This window comes from Eriocheir sinensis, chromosome 16, assembly GCF_024679095.1.
Source record: "Eriocheir sinensis breed Jianghai 21 chromosome 16, ASM2467909v1, whole genome shotgun sequence".
Lineage (NCBI taxonomy): Eukaryota > Metazoa > Arthropoda > Malacostraca > Decapoda > Varunidae > Eriocheir > Eriocheir sinensis.
Window position 1 is genome coordinate 21,358,513 of NC_066524.1, and position 20,898 is coordinate 21,379,410.

At 46.1% G+C, this 20,898-nt stretch overlaps 1 protein-coding gene across 1 annotated transcript in view; it reads right to left on the reverse strand.

Annotated features, from left to right (window-relative positions):
• Nucleotides 1-20,898, reverse strand: part of LOC126999552 (striated muscle-specific serine/threonine-protein kinase-like) — a 119,141-nt gene that overhangs the window by 19,649 nt on the left and 78,594 nt on the right. The window contains exon 4 of the mRNA XM_050862293.1: nucleotides 6,157-6,283. Within this exon, the coding sequence (XP_050718250.1) occupies nucleotides 6,157-6,283 (127 nt within the window). The remainder of the gene's footprint in view (nucleotides 1-6,156; nucleotides 6,284-20,898) is intronic.

Genomic DNA, 20,898 nt, shown 5'->3' on the forward strand with positions numbered 1-20,898 from the left:
TTCTCTCTCTCATACCTGCCGACTTCATTTACTCAGGTGACGCGTGCAACTCACCTGTGATTGAAGACAAGGTGAATGAGTGTAAGTTATTGTTGTTTTTGCTGTTGTCTTTTGTTTTTTCTGTCTCTGATTCTAATGAGTGTGTGTGTGGGTGGGTGAGGGTAGGGGGGTAGGGGGGGGTTGTGTGTGCGTGCGTGCGTGTGTGTCTATTCAGGTTAATGAGGTGTGTGTTACCTGAGAAGTTGCTAATTGTTGTTCTATCTTGTTTTCATTTATACTCTCTCTATATCTACCTATCTATCTATCTATCTCTCACCTGTATTTTTGCCCTAATTAGCGTCTTAACAGGTAAATGTCTTGTATATATTATCTTTTCTCTTTTTATTTCCATCTTTATCACTTAATTTTCCTTCCTCTACTTTCCTTCCTTTCCTCTTCTGCTTTCTCGTCTCATTTCTTAACCTATTATTTCTTTTCTCCATCATTTCTTCTTTTTCAATGTTTTTTCTTTCCTTTTTATTTTCATTTTCATTCTCTTTCTTCCTCTCAACCCCCCCTCTCTCTCTCTCTTATCCCCCCATCTCTCCCTCTCTCCCCCTCTCTCTTTTTGCCAGTAGCACAGTTTCTCCGCTTCAAACGCTCGCCTGATGCTTTTAAAGACGGGAAACATAAGTCTTTTGGGAGATAGGATCGAGAGGGAAGCTTCGAGGGGCGGGGCGAGACGAGGGGACGAAGGGTGTGGAGTGTTCGTAACGGGGCAAAAAGAGAGGGAGAGGGAGAGAGAGTGGGTTGAACCTGAGCTTGTCTGGGAATGGAAATAAGGACATGAAGTGGAATTGTGGATGAGGAGAAAGGAGAGGAAGAAGGAGAAGGAAGGAGAAGAAGGGATTGAGGAGGAGGAAAAGGAAGAAGAAGAAGGATGGATTAGAAGAAAGGAGGAGGAGGGAGGAGGAAGAGGAAGAGAAGAAAGGAGAAGAAAGAAGAGGAGAACGAGAAGAAAGGAGAAGGAAGGAGGAAGAGGAGAAGGAAGAGGAGGAGGAGGAGGAGGAGGAGGAGAAATGCAAATCGATACAGACAGACAGACAGACAGACAGAAGAGAAACTAGAATGAAAACACACTCGTAAACACACACACACACACACACACACACACACACACACACACACACACACACACACACACACACGCATGGGCGGAGGTCCTGCAAGCACTCTATAAGGCTCAGGACATTTATTACCTACAAACTAAGCCGACTCACACTCCCTCCACTGGCGTCCCTTCCACTCCCTTCCACTTCACTCCACTGCCCTTTCAATCCATCTATCCACTCTCGATTTTCCATTCATTGATTCTCCTTTTTTTTTGTCTTTGCTCCAACTTTCTTTTTTTTTTTTTTACTTTATCCACTTAAGTTTACTCCATCTCACTCCACTTCCACATTCTCGTACTCCACATCTTTCACTCCTATTCCACTTCAAGTCTAATTTACTCCACATTACTCCACATTCTTTACTCTTCCTCCACTTAAAGTTTCTCCTACTCCACATCACTCCACATCCTTTCCTCCTCCTCCTCCTCTTCGTCTCGCCTCAGCTTCCTGCGTGGGTGGAGCTATAATGGAAGTGGGTGGAGACGAAGGAGGAGGAGGAGGAGGAGGAGGAGGAGGAGGAGGAGAAGTGGAGCAGTGGAAGGTCAGTGGAAGGGTATATGTAATGTTTTGGACGTGTGTGTGTGTGTGTGTGTGTGTGTGTGTGTGTGTGTGTGTGTGTGTGTGTGTTTGAGTGTGCTGTCTGTTCCTCCTCCTCCTACTACTACTACTACTACTACTACTACTACTACTACCAGCATCTCCCTCCTCCTCTTCCTCCTCCTCCCCATCCTTCTCCTCCTCCTCCAGCATCTTCCTTATCTCCCTACATCTCTTCCTTCTTCCTCTATCTCCAGCATCCATCTCCCTCCTCCTCCTCCCCCTCCAGCATCTCATCTCCTCTCATCTCCCTTTGTTGTCTCCGTCGCGGCTATATTCACTTATCAACTCGCCTTGTTAAGTCTCTGGCAGCCTCGCGCCGTCCGTCTGTCTCACGTCATAGCTTGTTCTTGCCGGGGTTTCATGCCTTTCCGGGTCGCCGCGGTCCGATTAGCAATTCTAGACGGGCCCAGGATCAGACCCGGCCTCTGTTAAAGCTTGTGATTGGCGCCGTCCGTCCGTCACCCGCTCACCCGCTCACCCGGCAGCTTCTCGTGATGCGGTGTGTGTTGTGGATGAGTGCTGTTACGTTAAAGCTACGCGTTGCCCCAGTGCGAGTCTTCGTTACGTTGAGTCTTAAGCATGTTGAGTGTGTAAATTTTAGTGGCAGAGGAGGTGGAAGAGGAAGAATAAAGAAACACTTATGTAGATAGAAATTGATCGAAAGAAGGAAGAGGAAAAGAAGGAGAAAGAGGAAGAGGAGGAAAAAGAGGAATAAAAGACTTAGAGAGAGAGAGAGAGAGAGAGAGAGAGAGAGAGAGAGAGATGCTGAGATTGCTTGTGGCTAACCGACAACACGTGGCTCCTCCTCCTCCTCCTCCTCCTCCTTCTCCTCCTCCTCCTCCTCTTCCTCCTCCTCCTCCTCTGCTTGGGTTTGTTAACATGAAGCTTCGAAATTCTTCTCATCTCGTATTCATTCAAGTTTCCAATGACCTCCTCCTCTTCCTCCTTCTCCTCTTCCTCCTCCTCCTGCTCCTCCTCGTAAGTCTGAATGCAGGTATACGTTTCCTCTCCTCTCATTCAATCCCTCCTCCTCCTCCTCCTCCTCCTCCTCCTCCTCCTCCTCTCAGGTGTCGGTGAATTAATGAGAATATTACAACTTTTTCGTGATTATTAAGAGAGAGAGAGAGAGAGAGAGAGAGAGAGAGAGAGAGAGAGAGAGAGAGAGAGAGAGAGAGAGAGAGAGAGAAGGGAGGTAGGGAGGCACAATCTACCTCCCTTTCCTCTATTTCAAGATAAGAGAATTGGTTTGAGGGAGGAGATTTTTTTTTCTTCCTTGCTGCCGTATTTTTAAGAAGGAAGGAGGAAGAGGAAGAAGAGGAGGAGGAGGAGGAGGAGGAGGAGGAGGAAGAAGGAAGGAGAGAAGGAGGAGACAAAGGGAACGATAAGCTATCTTTACATGAAAGGGGAGGAGGAGGAGGAGGAGGAGGAGGAGGAGGAGAGGAGGAGGGCACAGAGATCCTACAGGACACACGAGAAGGATAGATAAGGATAGGAAGGATATCGGAATGTGTGGTTGTGTTACCCTGGCCACGTGTGTGTGTGTGTGTGTGTGTGTGTGTGTGTGTGTGTGTGTGTGTGTGTGTGTGTTCATTCTCTCTCATTTTTCATTTTTTTCACTTTTCTTCATTTTTTTTTTTCGTTTCTATTCCAATAATCGATTTTTGGGTTACAATTTTAATATTTTTGGGTTGATAATTTTTTTTTCTTTTAATTTTTATTTTTTATCTTTTTTTTTTCGTTCTCGTATCAACTATTCCTTCCTTCTCTTCCTCATCCTCCTCCTCCTCCTATTCCTCTTCTTTCTTCTTCTTTTTCTATTAATTTTTGTTTTTTTTGTGTTCATTTTCACTTTCCTATCAGTCACTTCATTCATTCTATTCGTCCTCCTCCTCCTCCTTCTCCTCTTCCTCCTCTTTCTATACTTCCTCTTCCTCCTCCATTTCATTCCCAATCTATTCTTCTATCTGTTATACCACCTCCTCCTCTTCCTCCTCCTTCTCCTCCTCCTTCTTTACTCCCTCTTCCTCCTCCATTTCATTCCCAATCTATTCCACTATCTACCTTTTATACCTCCTCCTCCTCCTCCTCCTCCTCCTGCTCGTATTTCTCCCTATCTCTATCTACACAAGGTTTTGGTATACCGTGGTCTGTGTTTTGGGGTCATACGAACTGCGTACAGGAATGAGACGAGGCGGAGGAGGCGGCACGCGTAGAGGGAGGATAGAGGAGAAAAACGTGTTTGATACAAGAAAAATAAATGAATAAAGGAGAGGAAAAGGAAGGAAGGAAAGAAGAAGAAAGAAAGACAAAAGAGAAAAGAAGATAAAGGAGAGAAAGACGAAGAAGGAAGGAAGAAAAGAAGATGAAAACACGACAAAAAAGAAAAGAAGATGAAAGAGAAAGACGAAGAAGGAAGGAAGAAGGAGGAAAAAGGGAAGAAGGGAAAGATAGAAAAATGTGAAGCAAAATTAAGTCGCGTGCAAAGTTCGAAAAAGTTGAAGGAAAAGAAAATCTATTGAAATATGAATGAAAAAAAGGGGAAAGAGAAAGGGAAGATAATGTTGTAAAATTAACTCGTTTGTGAATTTCGAGAAAGTTGGAGAAGAAAAACGGAAATAAAACATGAAAAGCTAATTAAAAAAAGAGAAAAAGAGAAAGAAAAAAACTGACTCCCTTAGGATTTTAGGACCTTAGGATTCTTAGGATTCGTAGGATTCTTAGGAACTCGTTTGTGAATTTCGAGAAAGTTGTAGAAACGAGAATAAGACATGAAAAGCTGAATAAAAAAAGAAAAAAGAGAAAAAAAATGACTCCTACGAATTTAGGATTTTAGGACCTTAGGATTCGTAGGATTCTTAGGATTCTTAGGAACTCGTTTGTGAATTTCGAGAAAGTTGGAAAAACGAGAATAAAACACGAAAAGCTAAAGAAAAAAGAAAAAAAAGAGAAAGAAAAAAAACTGACTCCCTTAGGATTTTAGGACCTTAGGATTCGTAGGATTTTAGGACTTGACGACCTTAGGACTGCCATTAGAACTCCCTTTAGGAATTTAGAACCTTAGGAATTCACGATTTTACGACTTTAAGACTCCCTTAAGGACTCCACTGTAGGACTTCCCTGTAGGACTCCCTCTAGATCTCCATATAAGACTCCCCTTACGAATTATTAAGTTAGTCAATCAATCTCGCGGATCATAACCTTGCAAAATATCTCCTTATTAACTTATGAATCTATTAAACTCGCCTTATTCAGCGAGTCCCATTAATATCTATAGGTTTGACATATATCCAGCTCCTACGACACTCCCTCTCTCCCTCCTTCTCTCCCTCCCTCTCTCCCTCCTTCTCTCCCTCCCTCTCTCCCTCTCTCCATAACAGCTGACGTCGGGAGTAATTTTATGCTCCGTGGCGCCGTGCAAACCAGGTCGCGGGGATCGCCTGGCCCCATAAGGCATCGTCTCTCTCCCTTTGATTAATTTAGTGTTGTTTTCACCCCGTATGTGGCTCCCCAACCTTCCCCTTCGTCTCCCCTTATCCTTTCTCCCCTCAGCTTCACCCTCTCACCCCGTCTCCTTCACCTTTCATCTTCATCACCCTTATTTTAGCTTGTTCTGTCTCCCTTTTCAATGTGGCTCCCATACTCTCCCTTCGTCTCCCCTTATCCTTTCTCCCCTCAGCTTCACCCTCTCTCCCCGTCTCCTTCTCCCTTTTTTTAGCTTCTTGTGTCTCCCTTTTCAATATGGCTCCCTTGCTCTCCCTTCGTCTCCTCTTATCCTTTCTCCCCTCAGCTTCACCCTCTCTCCCCGTCTCCTTCTCCCTTTTTTTAGCTTGTTGTGTCTCCCTTTTCAATATGGCTCCCCTTCGCCTCCCCTTTTTTCCTTTCTTCCCTCTCGTCTCCCCTTCTTCTCCCTCTCAACCTCTTCATTAATCCTTCTTTTAGCAAGTTTTATCTCCCTTCCATTTTCCGTTCCTTTCCAGTTTCTTTTTAACCTTCCCCTTTCATCTCCCCTTCCTCTTATCCCCTCCCCTTCCTCCCCTTCTCTCGCCCTGTCTCCTTCAAGCACTTTTCCTTTCCTTACCCCCTCCGATTAGCTAGTATCCTCCCTTCCCATTTTCCGTTCCTTTCCAGTGTTTTTTTAACCTTCCCCTTTCATCTCCCCTTCCTCTTATCCCCTTCCCTTCCTCCCCTTCTCTCGCCCTGTCTCCTTCATGCCCTTTTCATTTCCATTCCCCTCCGATTACCTAGTTTCCTCCCTTCCCCTTTCCCATTTCCTTATTACCAAGATATTAACAAAGGTAGTAATAGGTAACACACACACACACACATTCACCCAGGTAGTCCAGTTTGCCCATAAAAGGTAAATAAAGACAAAAATAAACAAGGTAACAGGGATCAGCTCACTCACCCACGTAGTCCGGCGTGCCCAGAATCTCGCGCACCTCCCGGCCGGGCGTCAGGACTCGTGAGATCTCGAAGTCGCACAGCTTGACGTCGCAATCCGGAAACTCTCCCATTAGCACGAGATTCTGCGGCTGTAAGGGAAGGAAGGAAAGGTTAAGGGACTGATGAAACTAGGAGAGAAGGGGGAGAGGGTGATAGGTGTGACGTAATATGGAAGAAAGGAAGAAAGAGGGAATGATAGAACTAGGAGAAAAGTAGAAGAGGTTGATAGTTGTGAGGTAAAGAAGAAGAAAGGAAAGAAGAGGGAAAGGGAGGAAGAGGAAATGACAGAACTAGGAGAGAAAGGGGAGAGGGTTATAATTGTGACGTAATATAGAAGAAGGGAAGGAAAAGGAGAGAGATAAGAGATTGATGTAACTATAGGAGAAAAGGAGAAGAGAAAATACATAGAGGTGGTCATATCTATAGAGGAGGAAAAATTTACTTTGTTCATATTTATTAGAATGTTGAATTACTATCATATCTACGTTTTTATTTTTTTGGTATCTTTTCTTTTTTCTCTTCCTACTTTCCTTCTATTTTTTTGTTTCAATCTTCTTTTTTATCGCCATTTTCATCTTCTCATGCCTTCATAACCTTTCCTTTTTCTTTTTTATTTATTTATCCTATTTCTTAATCTTTTATCTCATTTTTCTTCCCTTTATCATTATTGCACTTTCTTCTAATTATCTCATTCTCCACCTTCATCTCCTCCATCATCCTCTGCTCTTCATCTCCCTTGCACTTCCTTCTTATCCTCCTCCTCCTCCTCATTCTTCATCTTCAACTAAATTATCATCTTTTCCTCATCCTCTTACAAACCCCAACATCGTCATCAGATCCTCCTCTTCCTCCGTGCATAAAGGATCGAACACTCTTTCTAATCCCCAGAGAAGCGCGTCGCCGAATCCGCTTAAGTGATGGACGGCCGTGTTTGGAAAGGGATCCGGGAGTGTGAAATCGCGTGTCACCTATTCAAAAGGTGTTTGGGGGAAGATGAAGCCTCTGCGGCGAATCCAATCCCACATTCTTGCACATTTCGGGGATCTCTCACACACACACACACACACACACACACAAGCGCGCATTTGATAAGGCTTTCATAGAGGTTGTGTTATGGTGTCAGTATTTCCATGGGTAGTTTTGTGAGCCTGGTGATAGCTTGACAAGGTTAGGGAGGAATTAAAGAAAGGATAGGAAAGAAAGAGAGGGAGGGAATAAGGAAGATGGGAAGGAGAGGAGGAAGGGGAGACGGGAAGAAGATGGTATTCAGGTCTTCTTTAATGTGATAATGGGTGGTTAGGATAAGAGGAAGAAGATGGAAAAGGGAAAACTAGAGAGGATGGGAAGATGAAGGGGAAGTGAAGGGGAAGGAGAGGAGGAAGGGGAGAAGGAAGAAGATGGTACTCCACTCTTCTCTAATGTGATAATGGGTGGTTAGGAGAAGAGAGAGAGGATGGAGAAGGGAAAAGCTAGAGAAGATGGGAAGATGAAGGGGAAGAGAAAGGGAAGTGAAGGGGGAAATGAAGGGGGTACTTGCATATAGCTAATGATGGGCAGTTAGAAGAAGGGGAAGAAGATAGGAGACGGAAGAACAAAAGAAGACGGGAAGAAGAAGGGGGACTGAAGGGGGAAATGAAGGGGGTACTTGCATATAGCTAATGATGGGCAGTTGGAAGAAGGGGAAGAAGATAGAAGACGGAAGAACCAAAGAAGACGGGGGACTGAAGGGGGAAATGAAGGGGCACTTGCATATAGCCAATGATGGGCAGTTAGAAGAAGGGGAAGAAGATAGAAGACGGAAGAACCAAAGAAGACGGGAAGAAGAAGGGGGACTGAAGGGGGTACTCGTATACTAATGTGACAACCAAACATCGCCTCGTCCTCTGGTTTCCTTGACGGACTGGCCGGGTATCGAACCTTGACACGCCGGCCCTGGGGTACACGCCACTCTTCCCATCATTATGTGGTCCAATCGTGTCCATCTGGCGGCCTGTCGCTTCTAATGGACCTCCTACGCGGCCCTCCGGAGACGTCGCTTGTGGGGTCTCGAGGTCTTGAGGTTCATATTGTTAAACGTATCGGACTCTATTACGTCTATTATCCAGGGCAACAGAGATGATTAACTGGGTTTCCATTGGTGATTTTGAAGTTCAGGACGCAGAGGAGGTGTAGAACTATCACTAGGATCACAAAACAATCCATGAAGGAGAAGATGGAAGATGGAAGTACTAAAGAAGATGGGAAGATGGGGAAGAAGAAGGGGGACTGAAAGGGGTACTCGTATATTAATGTGACAACCGAACACCGCCTCGTCCAGCAACTTCAACGACTGGGTTTTAAACAGTATCAAACTTCCATTACGTCTATTTCCCAAGATCACAGGAAATATTAACCGGGTATTCATATGTGATTTTCCGCTTCAAGATGCAGGGGTCGTATCAAACTATCACCAGGATCACAAAACAGTCCATGGAAAGCCCTACCACTTCTACCACGCGAGGCTTTTCCAACAGGCGAAGTGAGGAGCCGTTGAAGAGTTGAAGAAGGGGTGGGGGAGACTTGGGTGGGGGGAGTGTGGGATGATATAAGTAAGTACAAGACGGACCCTGAATGACCTAACCTCCCCCCCTAACCCCTTCCCCCTCCCCCCCGACTCCACTCACCTCAGCCTCCCACGTATAAACTGAGTCTATGAATAACTAAACTTTTTGACCCCGCGTGGGAGACTTCGTGACCCCACCCTGGCTTCCCCCCCCACACACCCTTACCTGCCCCTACCTACACCCTTTCCTTACACTGTTACCTTGCCTTAATACCCTTACCTTGCCTTACCTAAACCCTTACCTTGCCTTACCTAAACCCTTACCTTGCCTTACCTAAACCCTTACCTTGCCTTACCTAAACCCTTACCTTGCCTTACCTACACCCTTTCCTTACACTCTTACCTTGCCTTACCTAAATCCTTACCTCACCTTCCGTTACCTTATTTTACATTACCTATAGTCTTTACCTTATACCTGCCCTTACCTTACGCCCTTACCTAAGCTTACCTATACCCCTACCTTACCTGCCCTTACTTAACCCTACAGTGTTACCTCACCCGCCTTACCTACACCTTAATTTACCTACACCCAGACCTCCTTACCTCCCTTCTTCCCTCCCTTCTTCTCCCTTCCCATAACCTCCCAGGCTGCTCTCCCACACATACCACTGTTTCAAGGTTACACACACACACACACACACACACACACACACACACACACACACACACACACACACACACACACACACACACACACACACACACACACACACACACACACACGTCCTTATCAACTCACTCCTGCCTCTGGTCCCCTTCACTGGTTAGCAAAAGCCCTTGACCAGCGTGAAGGGCCTCTGAAGGGGACTCTGAAACGGACCCCAAAAGCCTGAAACTTAGCGTCATTTTTCTTAAAACTCCCGGCGCCCGAGTCCTCAGATTTTGACACGGTTTTCGTAGGAGTTTCGGGAATTTCCAGGGGGAGTTTTATGACCCTGGTGGTAGTCTGACCCTTCCTCTGTACCGTGAGCGTAAAGGAACACTCATGAGAATCAGGTTGATATGCTTTTTGGCCCTTAGAAGTAGTTGATGTGAAGGATGGACGCGTCTGGGAATGGCGAGGTAAAACAGAAAGGTGGTTCGGGTATTATCAATGTCAGTCTTCTTCGCTAAACTCGTCTTGGGGATTATGAACGTTGAAGGGAGTGTCTTAATACATCAGTCACCCTTTATGAGACTTTTCTGACCCCTTCCTCTCTCTTCCTTTCTCTTCGTTCCCGTCACTTTCTGATCCGTTTTCTTCCTGTCTTTTATCTGGTTATGCTTTTCTTTTATTTTGTCCCTCGTTTTCTCTCATTCATTTCAGGGTACGAGTTCTTTTTTTTTCCTATTTTATGTTTAATTTCATTTTTTTTATTTCTTACATTGTTTTTCTCTTTCTTGTCCTTCCTTTTCTCTCTTCCTTCTTTTCACTTTCAGATATCTAGTTTCCTATCACATTTTACACCTTTTTTTCATTCTCTCTTCTTTTCCTCTCTTTCGATTCCACATTGCTCACTTCCTTCCTTCCTTCCTTCCCACACAGCTGTTTGGATGACTGAAGTGCGTGACTGTCTTAATATAACTCCCCTTTAACACACAACCCACTATACACTACATCGTCGTTAAGTGCGGAACCAACATCAGAAATAGAGAGTTAGCATATGCATTTAAACCAACTCCAAAACCCTTAATATGATACAAACTCCGTGACTGTCTTAATACATCCCCCCTTAACACACAACCCACTATACACTACATCGTCGTAAGTGCAGAACCAACATCAGAAATAGCGAGTTAGCATATGCATTTAAACCAACTCCAAAACCCTTAATATGATACAAACTCCGTGACTGTCTTAATATATCCCTCCTTAACACACAACCCACTATACACTACATCGTCGTTAAGTGCAGAACCAACGTCAGAAAGAGCGTCCTTACAAAGCCGAGACGGACGTAGCGCCGAAGATTAGTTCACGGCCAGACACTGACCACTCCTTAAGTCGATGATCCACGCACACTCCTACGAGCCTGGCCTTGTTTATGAGACCTTATTATTGCGACCCTTTGTGGCTACGTGTCTTAGTAAAGGGTAAAGGAGGCTAACTAAGGGAGGGGAAAGGGAGGGAGGGGGCGGAGGGGAAGGGAGGGAAGGGAGAGAGAGAGAGGGAGGATAATTTATTTTGAAGGTAAAAACTGACCATTCATAAAGAGAGAGAGAGAGAGAGAGAGAGAGAGAGAGAGAGAGAGAGAGAGAGAGAAACCAGTCTGTACGCGTCCTAAGCTTATAAGGAGATCGTGGAGGGGAGACTAACTTTTTCTCTCTCTTGCATTTATTTCAGGACGAAGAAGAAGAAAGAAGAGAGAGAGAAGAGGAGAGAAGAGAAGGAAGAAGAGAAGAAGAAGAATGTGCCCAGATGTAACTCGTGGCCGATGTTACGTAAGTGTTGCTGTGAATTTGAATTGCTAAATGTGTTGTGTGTGTCTTTTGGCTGGTATTTTGTGTTGCTTTTTTTTAGGGGGGGCGGGGCATGTGATGACAGGTGGAGCGATGTGGATTAAGGTTACGGTGAGGGGAGGGATATTTATTGGTGCTCCATTTTGTGTTCCAGAGTTAGTGTTGCAGGGTTAGTGTTCCAGAGTTAGTGTTCCAGAGTTAGTGTTGCAGAGTTAGTGTTGCAGAGTTTGTGTTCCAGAGTTAGTGTTGCAGAGTCAGTGTTCCATTTTGTGTTCCAGAGTTAGTGTTGCATGGTTAGTGTTCCAGAGTTAGTGTTCCATTTTGTGTTCCAGAGTTAGTGTTGCAGAGTTAGTGTTCCAGAGTTAGTGTTTCAGAGTTGGTGTTCCAGAGTTAGTGTTGCAGAGTTAGTATTCCAGAGTTAGTGCTGCAGAGTTAGTGTTCCAGAGTTAGTGTTTCTTCTCTTTGTATCTGTGTTGCTTTATTTGGCTTGTGTTAATTGAAAGGCAGAGCGATCCAAGAAAGAGGAAGAAAATAGGAAGAAAAGACGGTTTGGAGAGGAGGGGAAAGAAAAGATGAAGAAAATAAATTACGTTGGGACAGAGAACGTGGTGGTGTTAGTGGTAGTGGTGGTGGTGGTGGTGGTAGTGGTGGTGGTAGAGGCGATAAGACCAGAAGGAGGCGTGGAAAATATACCGGCAGGACACACTAACACGTTCCTCCTCCAGCATGGGAACGTGCGTGGAGAACCCTGAAGAAGGAGAGGAGGGAGAGAGAGAGGGAGGGAAAGAGAGAGGGAGGAAAAGGTGGAGTGCCGGAAGGAAAGGAAAGATAGAAGATAACGTCAAACAGATCTTACAAACATACCCTTTCAACTTTCACACAAACACACAAACACACACACACACAGGATCAGACCCACACACACACCAAGCCTAAGCACGCGTATAGAACCCCCTGTCGTCTATGCTATAAGGGGATCCAACACTCTTTAAGGGGATCCTACACTCTTTTAGGGGATTCAGTAGCGTCTGGCGGGAGGGTGTAAAGCTCTTAGTTACGCCTCATTTGCCCTCTTATAGCGAGACTGACCCATGAGCTACCTGACCTTATCGGAGCGTGGCGGGGCAGCTTCCTCCCCTACGTGACCTTATCTGCGGCTAGGGGGTCAGTAAGGGCGCCCTCCTGCCTCCCATAGCCGTCAGTGCGCCCCGTGGTTGTCTTTTGTTACGCGGGAGTTAAAGAGATGAGGTCGAGATAACTGGCTTCTGGGTGACGGTTTGCTGGCGGTCCGACAGATACAAGGCATCGAAGTTACGGCTGGCTAAGGGAAGATGCGCCCAGTCTGTGTTTTGTTGTCTTAGAAACTGCACTGTGGCTAGGTTATGACAGTTTGGAGGTTTTGTTTTAAGTGTTGCCAATAGCGCCGGTAGACTTTCTTGAGGGGTCTCTTGGATGACCCAGCCCGTAATATATGACTTTTGCCTGGCCTAAGCTGCCTCCCAGTGCTCCTCTTGGCCGAAGTCGCTGATGTTAGGGTTGATTGAAGATCCGGACAGCATGAGGGTGATCTTTCCCCACTCGGCAATGGTTGAAAGTTGTCAGGGTGCATCGGTGGGTATCAGGACACCTCTCCACCCGAAATTGACCTCTCTTTTTGGCCACTCCTCTGACCTCTATTCAGGAGCAGTAAGTAGCGGGCTTTTTTTATAATATTTTTTTACGCCCTTGAACTGTCTCCTTAGTTGTAAAAAAAAAAAAAAAGTCCCCGGGCTCAACACACTCGCACGTTGACAACCCGCCCACCGCCTTACCGATACTAATACAACCTCTATACACGAAAGCCTTATCAAATAGGTGTGCAAGCCCCGAAAAGTTTGAGAACAAGGCTCATATTCCTGTACTTGTTGGTAACGTGTAGAATTACGTCTGTAGTAGAAGGGTCGATGTGGCGTGTCCCTGAGAGCCCGTTCCGGTGCTTAGGCGAGGGGACACGGGTGACCGCTCGCTTGATTCGCGGGGGTTTTCTTACGCCATATTGAGGGCAAGGCAATGGTGAAGGTGGTGGTGGTGATGGTGGTGATAGTGGTGGTGGTGGTGATAGTGGTGGTGAGTGATGTCTCTAAAGATGTCTCGTTCTCTGTCTATCTAACTTTACACACACACACACACACACACACACACACACACACACACACACACACACACACAGAAAGTCAGGTAAATATACGTACACATCCAGTATAACTAACTAATGGGGAGTGTACATCCGGGGGAGCGTCGCTTCACTCACTCAGTATGAGACACACACACACACACACACACACACACACACACGTCTGGGTGGTCAGATTGGGAGCATAACATTAGCTGGTTACGAAGGTTGGGAGAGAGAGAGAGAGAGAGAGAGAGAGAGAGAGAGAGAGAGAGAGAGAGAGAGAGAGAGAGAGAGAGAGAGAGAGAGAGAGAGAGAGAGAGAGAGAGAGAGAGAGAATGATGGAGGTAATGAGAAAGAGAGAGAGGGAGATAAAGAGGGAGGGAGGAAAGAGGACCGCCAGGTAGAGAAAGGGTTTACCTGGTATTAATTTCACTCTAAGACCCTTGATTGCTACCCTTTGTAAGCCCTTGGACAGACCACCTTTAGACCCCTTACTTAAGCCCCTCCACTTCCTCTCCTCCACTTCTTTCCTCCACTTCTTTGTCTCCATGTACTTCTTTCCCTCCCTCCGTTTCCTTCCCTCCCTCCATCTCTTTCTCTCCATGTAATGCTTTCTCTCCTTCCATTTCCTTCTCTCTCTCCACTTCTCTCCTTCCCTCCTTCCATCTCTTTCTCTTCATCCACTTCTTTCTTCTCATCCACCTCCTTTTCCCTTGTTTCATCCATTTCTTTCTCTTCATCCACCTCTCTTATAGACCATTCCACTATCTCTCTCACTCTCATCCACCTATCCACTTATTCTCCCTACTCTCATCCACCTAATAATCCTTACACTCCATTCTTCATCCATTCATCCACTTTCTAATCTGTCTATCAATCTATCTATCTATCTTAACCTCACCCACTAACGTATCATCCACTCCACACAGCCTCTCAACTCCACCCAGCCTCATCTCATCCACCACACACCTCATCCAGCATCCACCATCACTGCATCCACTCTCCTTCCACCCCCACCCCCCCCTTCATCTCTCGTCCGCAGCATCCGTCGCCGGCATCTCCTTCCTAACTAACTTTCATCTGCACAAGTTTGGCGACGGGAGGAGGAGGAGGAGGAAGAGGAGGAGGAGGAGGAGGAGGAGAGGAGGAGGAGGAGGTGGAGTAAACATCACGTACGCCACTTCCTCATTATCATCAACCACATACCTACGAGAGAGGAGGAGGAGGAGGAGGAGGAAGAGGAGGAGGAGGAGGAGGAGGCAGAAGGAACGAGTCTTATCCAGTTAAAGAGGAAGAAATTGTGCTACTCTAACACACACACACACACACACACACACACACACACACACACACACACACACACACACACACACACTTCCTTTAATATAAATAACGACACTCCTTTACCTTGTCCTGTATCGCTAAATAACTACGTAAATATTTCTTCACTAAAGGCAAGGAGTGAGTAGCGTGAACCTTCCCTCATAACACCAAATAGTACGCAGGGAAGATAGCACGTATACACCAGTTAGCACGCACTCCAGGTAGCCAGTCAGTGAGGGGTCCCTATTTTGACCCATTACGATTATTTCCCAAGGCTACAGAGAAGATTAACCGGGTGTTCATGGGTGGTTTTACAGTTCAGGGTGCAGAGGAAGTGTCAAACTATCACTAGGGTCACAAAACAGTCCATGAAAAGCCCAGGAACTTCCACGAGAGGCTTACGGAGGTGCTGAGGGGCGGGCGAGTCAAACCGCGCGCCCCGTACTGTATAAATATTCTTTCCCATCCCTATATCGCTGTTCTTGGGGCGTTTAGTATAGCCCCGAGACTTGATATATATGTAAGGGAGTGTTTTGTAGTAGATAATGATGAGGAAGAGGGACAGAGGGCAAGATAGTGGTCGTAATAAGAGCAGATAGCGAGTTCTACGAGGCACCTCCGGCAGCCATGTTCGTCCTGGCCCCGCCCTCCGCCAATCACACATCGCCGCCTAATGATAAGGGAGGAATCTTAAAGGAAGGAAGGAAGGGCCAATATGCGTAATTTCCTTTGCTTTCCTTCCCGATATCCACCATTTTCTTGAGTTTCCCGTTCTTCCTCCTTCCGTTCTCTCTCTTCCTCCCTGCTTTCGTTCCCAGCACACACACACACACACACACACACACACACACACAGATCTACGTATAGTGTTCATTTACAAGGTAGACAGACGGACAAGCGGACGAGCGGACGAGGACGAGGATGAGAAAGAGGACGAGTGTTAGGGATGACTTATACGAGGACGAGGATGAGAAAGAGGACGAGTGTTAGGGATGACTTAGACGAGGACGATGAACTTATGAGGAGGCGAAGGAGAAAGAAGAAAGAGAAGTGTAAGGAGAAGAAAGAAAACAAAGGAAAAGAGGAAGACGGGAATAGAAAGAGAAGGAAGAAAAAAGGCAAAAAGAAAGAAACTGAGAAATACACGAAGGAGAAATAGAAGAAAAAGAAGGAGAAAAGACGAAAAAGAAGAAAACGAAGAAGAAAAATCAAGACATACCGAAGCATAGATTAACAACAACAACAACAACAACAATGACCTTGAAAACAAACAAACAAAAAAAAAACGTCGTATGGGAGTCCTGCTTCCTCATCATTGACTTTCATGAAAACTCCATCAGGTATTTTATGACCCTAGTTTTTGCATGGGAGGAGGAGGAGGAGGAGGAGGAGGAGGAGGAGGAAGAGGAGGAGGAGGAAGGGTACTGTGTGGGGGGGTAAAGGGGGCTGTCTAAGGGCGGGGATTTGAGAGAGGGGGGAAGAAGGGGAGGAACAGGAGGAGAGGAAGGGGACTGTTTGGGGAGCTGAAGGGGACTGTCTAAGGGAGGGGAATTAAGGGAGAAGGAGGGGGAGGAGGGGAAAGGGACTGTTTAGGGGCTGAGGCTGAGGCTGAGGGGAGGATGGACGGGGTGGAGCAGGAAACTGGGGTGGAATCGGACTGAACGGAGAAAGGAGTGAATCGGGCGAGGAAAAGGCAATGGAAAAGGAAAGAAGGAAATAGAGAAATAGAGAGAAATAGAAATGAAGGAAAAAGTAGATTAGAATAAAGAAAAGAAAGAAAAGAAGGAGAAGAAAAGGGAGAGAGAGAGAGAGAGAGAGAGAGAGAGAGAGAGAGAGAGAGAGAGAGAGAGAGAGAGAGAGAGAGAGAGAGAGAGAGAGAGAGAGAGAGAGAGAGAGAGAGAGAGGGGAGAAAAATAAAGAAAAAAAGAAAAATAATGAAGAGAAAAAGAAAAAGAAGAAAATAAAGAAGAAAAAACATCAACATAGGTCATTTGTTTTGTTTGTTAGTTTGTTTGTTTGTCTTGCTAAAACAAAATGGCGCCGCGGTGTTTGTTTTCGAGGTTATCCAAACAAGTTTTTTTTTTTCTTTTCTTTCTGCATTTTTTCTCTCTCTCTCTCTCTCTCTCAAGTGTCGTCGCGTGTGGCTTCTGGGTCAAGGCGAGACGCACGCACACACACACACACACACACACACACACACACCTTATTTTGAACTTTCTATGTACGGTTAAGGATTGAGAGAGAGAGAGAGAGAGAGAGAGAGAGAGAGAGAGAGAGAGAGAGAGAGAGAGAGAGAGAGAGAATATCATTGATAGTATCCTTTTTTCAATTCACTTTCCTTTTCCTTCCTGTCCTTCCTTTCTTTTTTCTTTCTTCCTCTTTTATTATTTTCCTTTCCTCCATCTCCCATTTTCTCTTTTTTTATTTTTTCTCTTTATTTCTTCCTTCCCTTCTTTATCTTCTCCTTTTCTTCACCTTTCCTTCCTTCTTCTTCCTTTCTCCTCTCTTCCATTCCCTATCCTTTCCTCTCCTTCCCTTTCCTTACCATTCTCTTCTCTCTTCTCTTCTTTTCTCTCCTCCTCTCTTCCTCTTGTTCATCTTCTTTCTCCCTTCTCCATCTATCTCCCTTCTTCTTCCTCTCTTCTTCCTTCCTCCCCAAAACTCCCTTCTTCCCTCTTCCTTCCTTCCTTCCCTTCTTTCTCCTTTCTATATCTATCTCCCTTATTAACCATTTCTCTCCCATATCCATTCCTCTCCCTTCTTCATATCCTCCCTTCCTTACCTTCCCTTCCCTCGTCCTCTCATTACCCCCAAACGTCTCCCTTCTTTAATCATCTCCCTTCCCTTCTCCCTTATTCCTCCCCTTCCCTCTTCCTTCCTTCCCATCTTTCTCCCGTCTACATTTATCTCCCTTCTTAATCATTTCTTTCCCTTATCAATTCATCTCCCTTCTACCCCATTCCTCTCCCTTCTTCATATCCTCCCTTCCTCCCCTTCCCTTTCCTCGCCGTCTCATTACCCAACCTCTCCCTTCTCTAATCATCTCCCTTCCCTTCTCCCTTATTCCTCCCCTTCCCTCTTCCTTCCTTCCCTTTTTTCTCCCTTCTACATTTATCTCCCTAACTATTTCTTTCCCTTATCCATTCCTCTCCCTTCTACCCCAATTCTCTCCCTTCTTCATATCCTCCCTTCCTTCCTTGTCTTTCCTTCTCTCGCCCTCTAACCATCTCCCTTCCCTTCTCCTTCGTTCCTCCCCTTCCCTCGCCCTCCCATTACCCCATTAGGCAAGAAGGGTTCCTAACAGCCCATTAGTCACCCATTAACAGATTATACTTGCCTGTCTGACCCGAGAGAGAGAGAGAGAGAGAGAGAGAGAGAGAGAGAGAGAGAGAGAGAGAGAGAGAGAGAGAGAGAGAGAGAGAGAGAGAGAGAGAGAGAGAGAGAGAGAGAGAGAGAGAGAGAGAGAGAGAGAGAGAGAGACAAATGTAGAACAAAGTGGAGCCTTGTCACGCCCCCTTCACGAGGCATTCATTATACAAGTTAACAATTGGAACACTGATTTTTGTTCCCGGGGTCTGGTTGTGTTACTGAGAGAGAGAGAGAGAGAGAGAGAGAGAGAGAGAGAGAGAGAGAGAGAGAGAGAGAGTAAACAAACTGACAGACACGTAGACAGATAGACGGACAGCTTATCTATTGTACATTCTCTCTCTCTCTCTCTCACTGGTTATCTTGTTTTTTTCCTTATAAATACAGAGAGAGAGAGAGAGAGAGAGAGAGAGAGAGAGAGAGAGAGAGAGAGAGAGAGAGAGAGAGAGAAATAATAAGACGCAGTTCCCTCCCTGTCTGGACGAGAGAGAAAGTGAGGGGAAGAAGAAGGGGAAGAGGAGGAGGAGGAGGAGGAGGAGGAGGAGGAGGGGTGGAGTTAGTCTGTCTGTCTGGGTTGAACGGGACTGGAATATGGAGGTGAAGGGAAGAGGAGGAGGAGGAGGAGGAGGAAGAGGAGGAGGAGGAAGAGGAGGAGGAGGAGGAGGAGGAGGAGGAGGAGGAGGAGTTTTAAGTGTTAGTGGGAGTGACACACAAACTCCCACGCTAATTGCCAACCCAGTAAGGAGGAGGAGGAGGAGGAAGAGGAGGAGGAGGAGGAGGAGGAGGTGAAGGACGTGGTATAGTGTAATGGGACGATGTGGTAACTGTGGTGGTGGTGGTGGTGGTGGTGATGGTGGTGGTGATGGTGGTGGTGGTGATGAATTTCTTTTTTTTTTCTATTTATCTATCTGTTTATTTATTTTATCTACTTCATCCTCTCTCTCTCTCTCTCTCTCTCTCTCTCTCTCTCTCTCATCTTCTTCCTTCCCTCCTTCCTCACTTTCCCCTCCTCCCCCTCCTCCTCCTCCTCCTCCCCCCCCCTCACACACACACCTACTGGGCGGGGTTGTTTTGTTCGTCTTTATCCGTCTGTTTGTCGAAGTGATTTTATTGAGGCATAAACACGGCTGAGGAAGGCTGGGGAGGAGCAGGAGGAGGAGGAGGAGGAGGAGAGAGGATAAGGAGGATGACGAAGACAGAGATGAGGGATGCTGGGAGGAGGAGGAGGAGGAGAGAGGATAAGGGAGGATGACGAAGACAGAGATGAGGGATGCTGGGAGGAGGAGGAGGAGGAGGAGGAGGAGGAGAATATACCGTTTATTATTATCATTATTATTACACACACACACACACACACACACACACACACACACACACACACAAAACGCTCTAATAGCTCAGTCGGTTAAAGCGCTGCACTGCCAGACTTCGCGGCGTGGCAGGCTGAGGTTCGAGCCCCGCTGAGGCCAGAGTTTTTTTCCGCTGACAAGAGTGGTTACTGTCCCCCCTTGATTAAGCGGGACGGGGTGTGTGGTGCTTAGGGGCCATATTTTCAAACATTCTTGTGCCAAATCTCACATATTTGACGAGGCTTTCATGAGAGTTTGGGTCATTTTCTTGAGTAGTTTTATGACCCTTGTGGTAGACTGATCCTTCTTCTGGACCATGAACCTAAAAACACTGTCGTTAAAATTCGGTTGATCCACTTTTTGGCCTTTGGAAGTAGTTGATGTGGGAGGTGGAAGCGTTTAACAATACCAACCTAGGTCCCGCCAGTACCCAGAGACCGACTAATGAGCCTTGCTGTAATCGAGAGGTACTTGCTGGCGGTGACGAGTCCAGCCCGTTATCAGGCCGTGGTGAAATGCACACGCCTCCTGTTGCTAAGCCTTACACCACACACGACTGCAGAAGGCGTGGGAGGCTGTGTGTTCGGCGCCGCGCCCTCCTCCTTCCCTCCCTCCTCCTCCTCCTCCTCTTCCTACGCCCTTACTTGCTGGAGATGAAAGTTCAGACGCTCGGTTCTCTCTCTCTCCCTCTCTCAAAACAAACAAACAAAAAAAAAGGTAGAAAAATATAGATAAAAACAAAATAAAACAGAAAATTAAGCAGAAAATAAAAATGATAATAAAAAAAATCCCTTAAGCCTATTCCCTCAGACTAAGGTAATGGGCAAGACTAAGGTAATGGGCAAGGGCGTAACACCTGTCCAGAGGGTAAGGGAAAGGGAAAGGGTAAGCCGTAGGTGTTAAGGGTAATTAATTCTCCCCTTAAAAGGTAATTTCTTGGGCAGGTGAGAAATTTGAATGACACGGTTGTCGGCCATAGCTGAGAGCCACCCGAGAGAGAGAGAGAGAGAGAGAGAGAGAGAGAGAGAGAGAGAGAGAGAGAGAGAGAGAGAGAGAGAGAGAGAGAGAGAGAGAGAGAGAGGTTATGAAGGGAAGGGAAGGGAAAGATAGAGAGAGGAAGGGAAGGAACGAAAAAAAAGAGGAGGAGGAAAGAGGGAGATAAGAGAGGAGAGGAAAAGAAAGGAAATGAAAAGAAGGAAAATAAAGGGAAAAGAAGGAAAGGGAAGGAGAAAGGAAGCAAGGAAAGGAAAGGAAAAGGAATGAAAAGAAGAGAAAAGAAGGTAGAGAGAAAAGGGTAGGAAAGGAAGGGAAGGAAAAGGAAGGGAAAAGAAAGATAGGAAGGAACGAAAGAGAAGAAGAAGGAAATGAGAGGGAAGGAAAAAGTAAAAAAAAAAAGAGAAAAGTAGAATTGGGTACAATGAACAGGACACACCCATCGCTAGCCCCCTCCCTCTCACCCCCCGCCCCCAA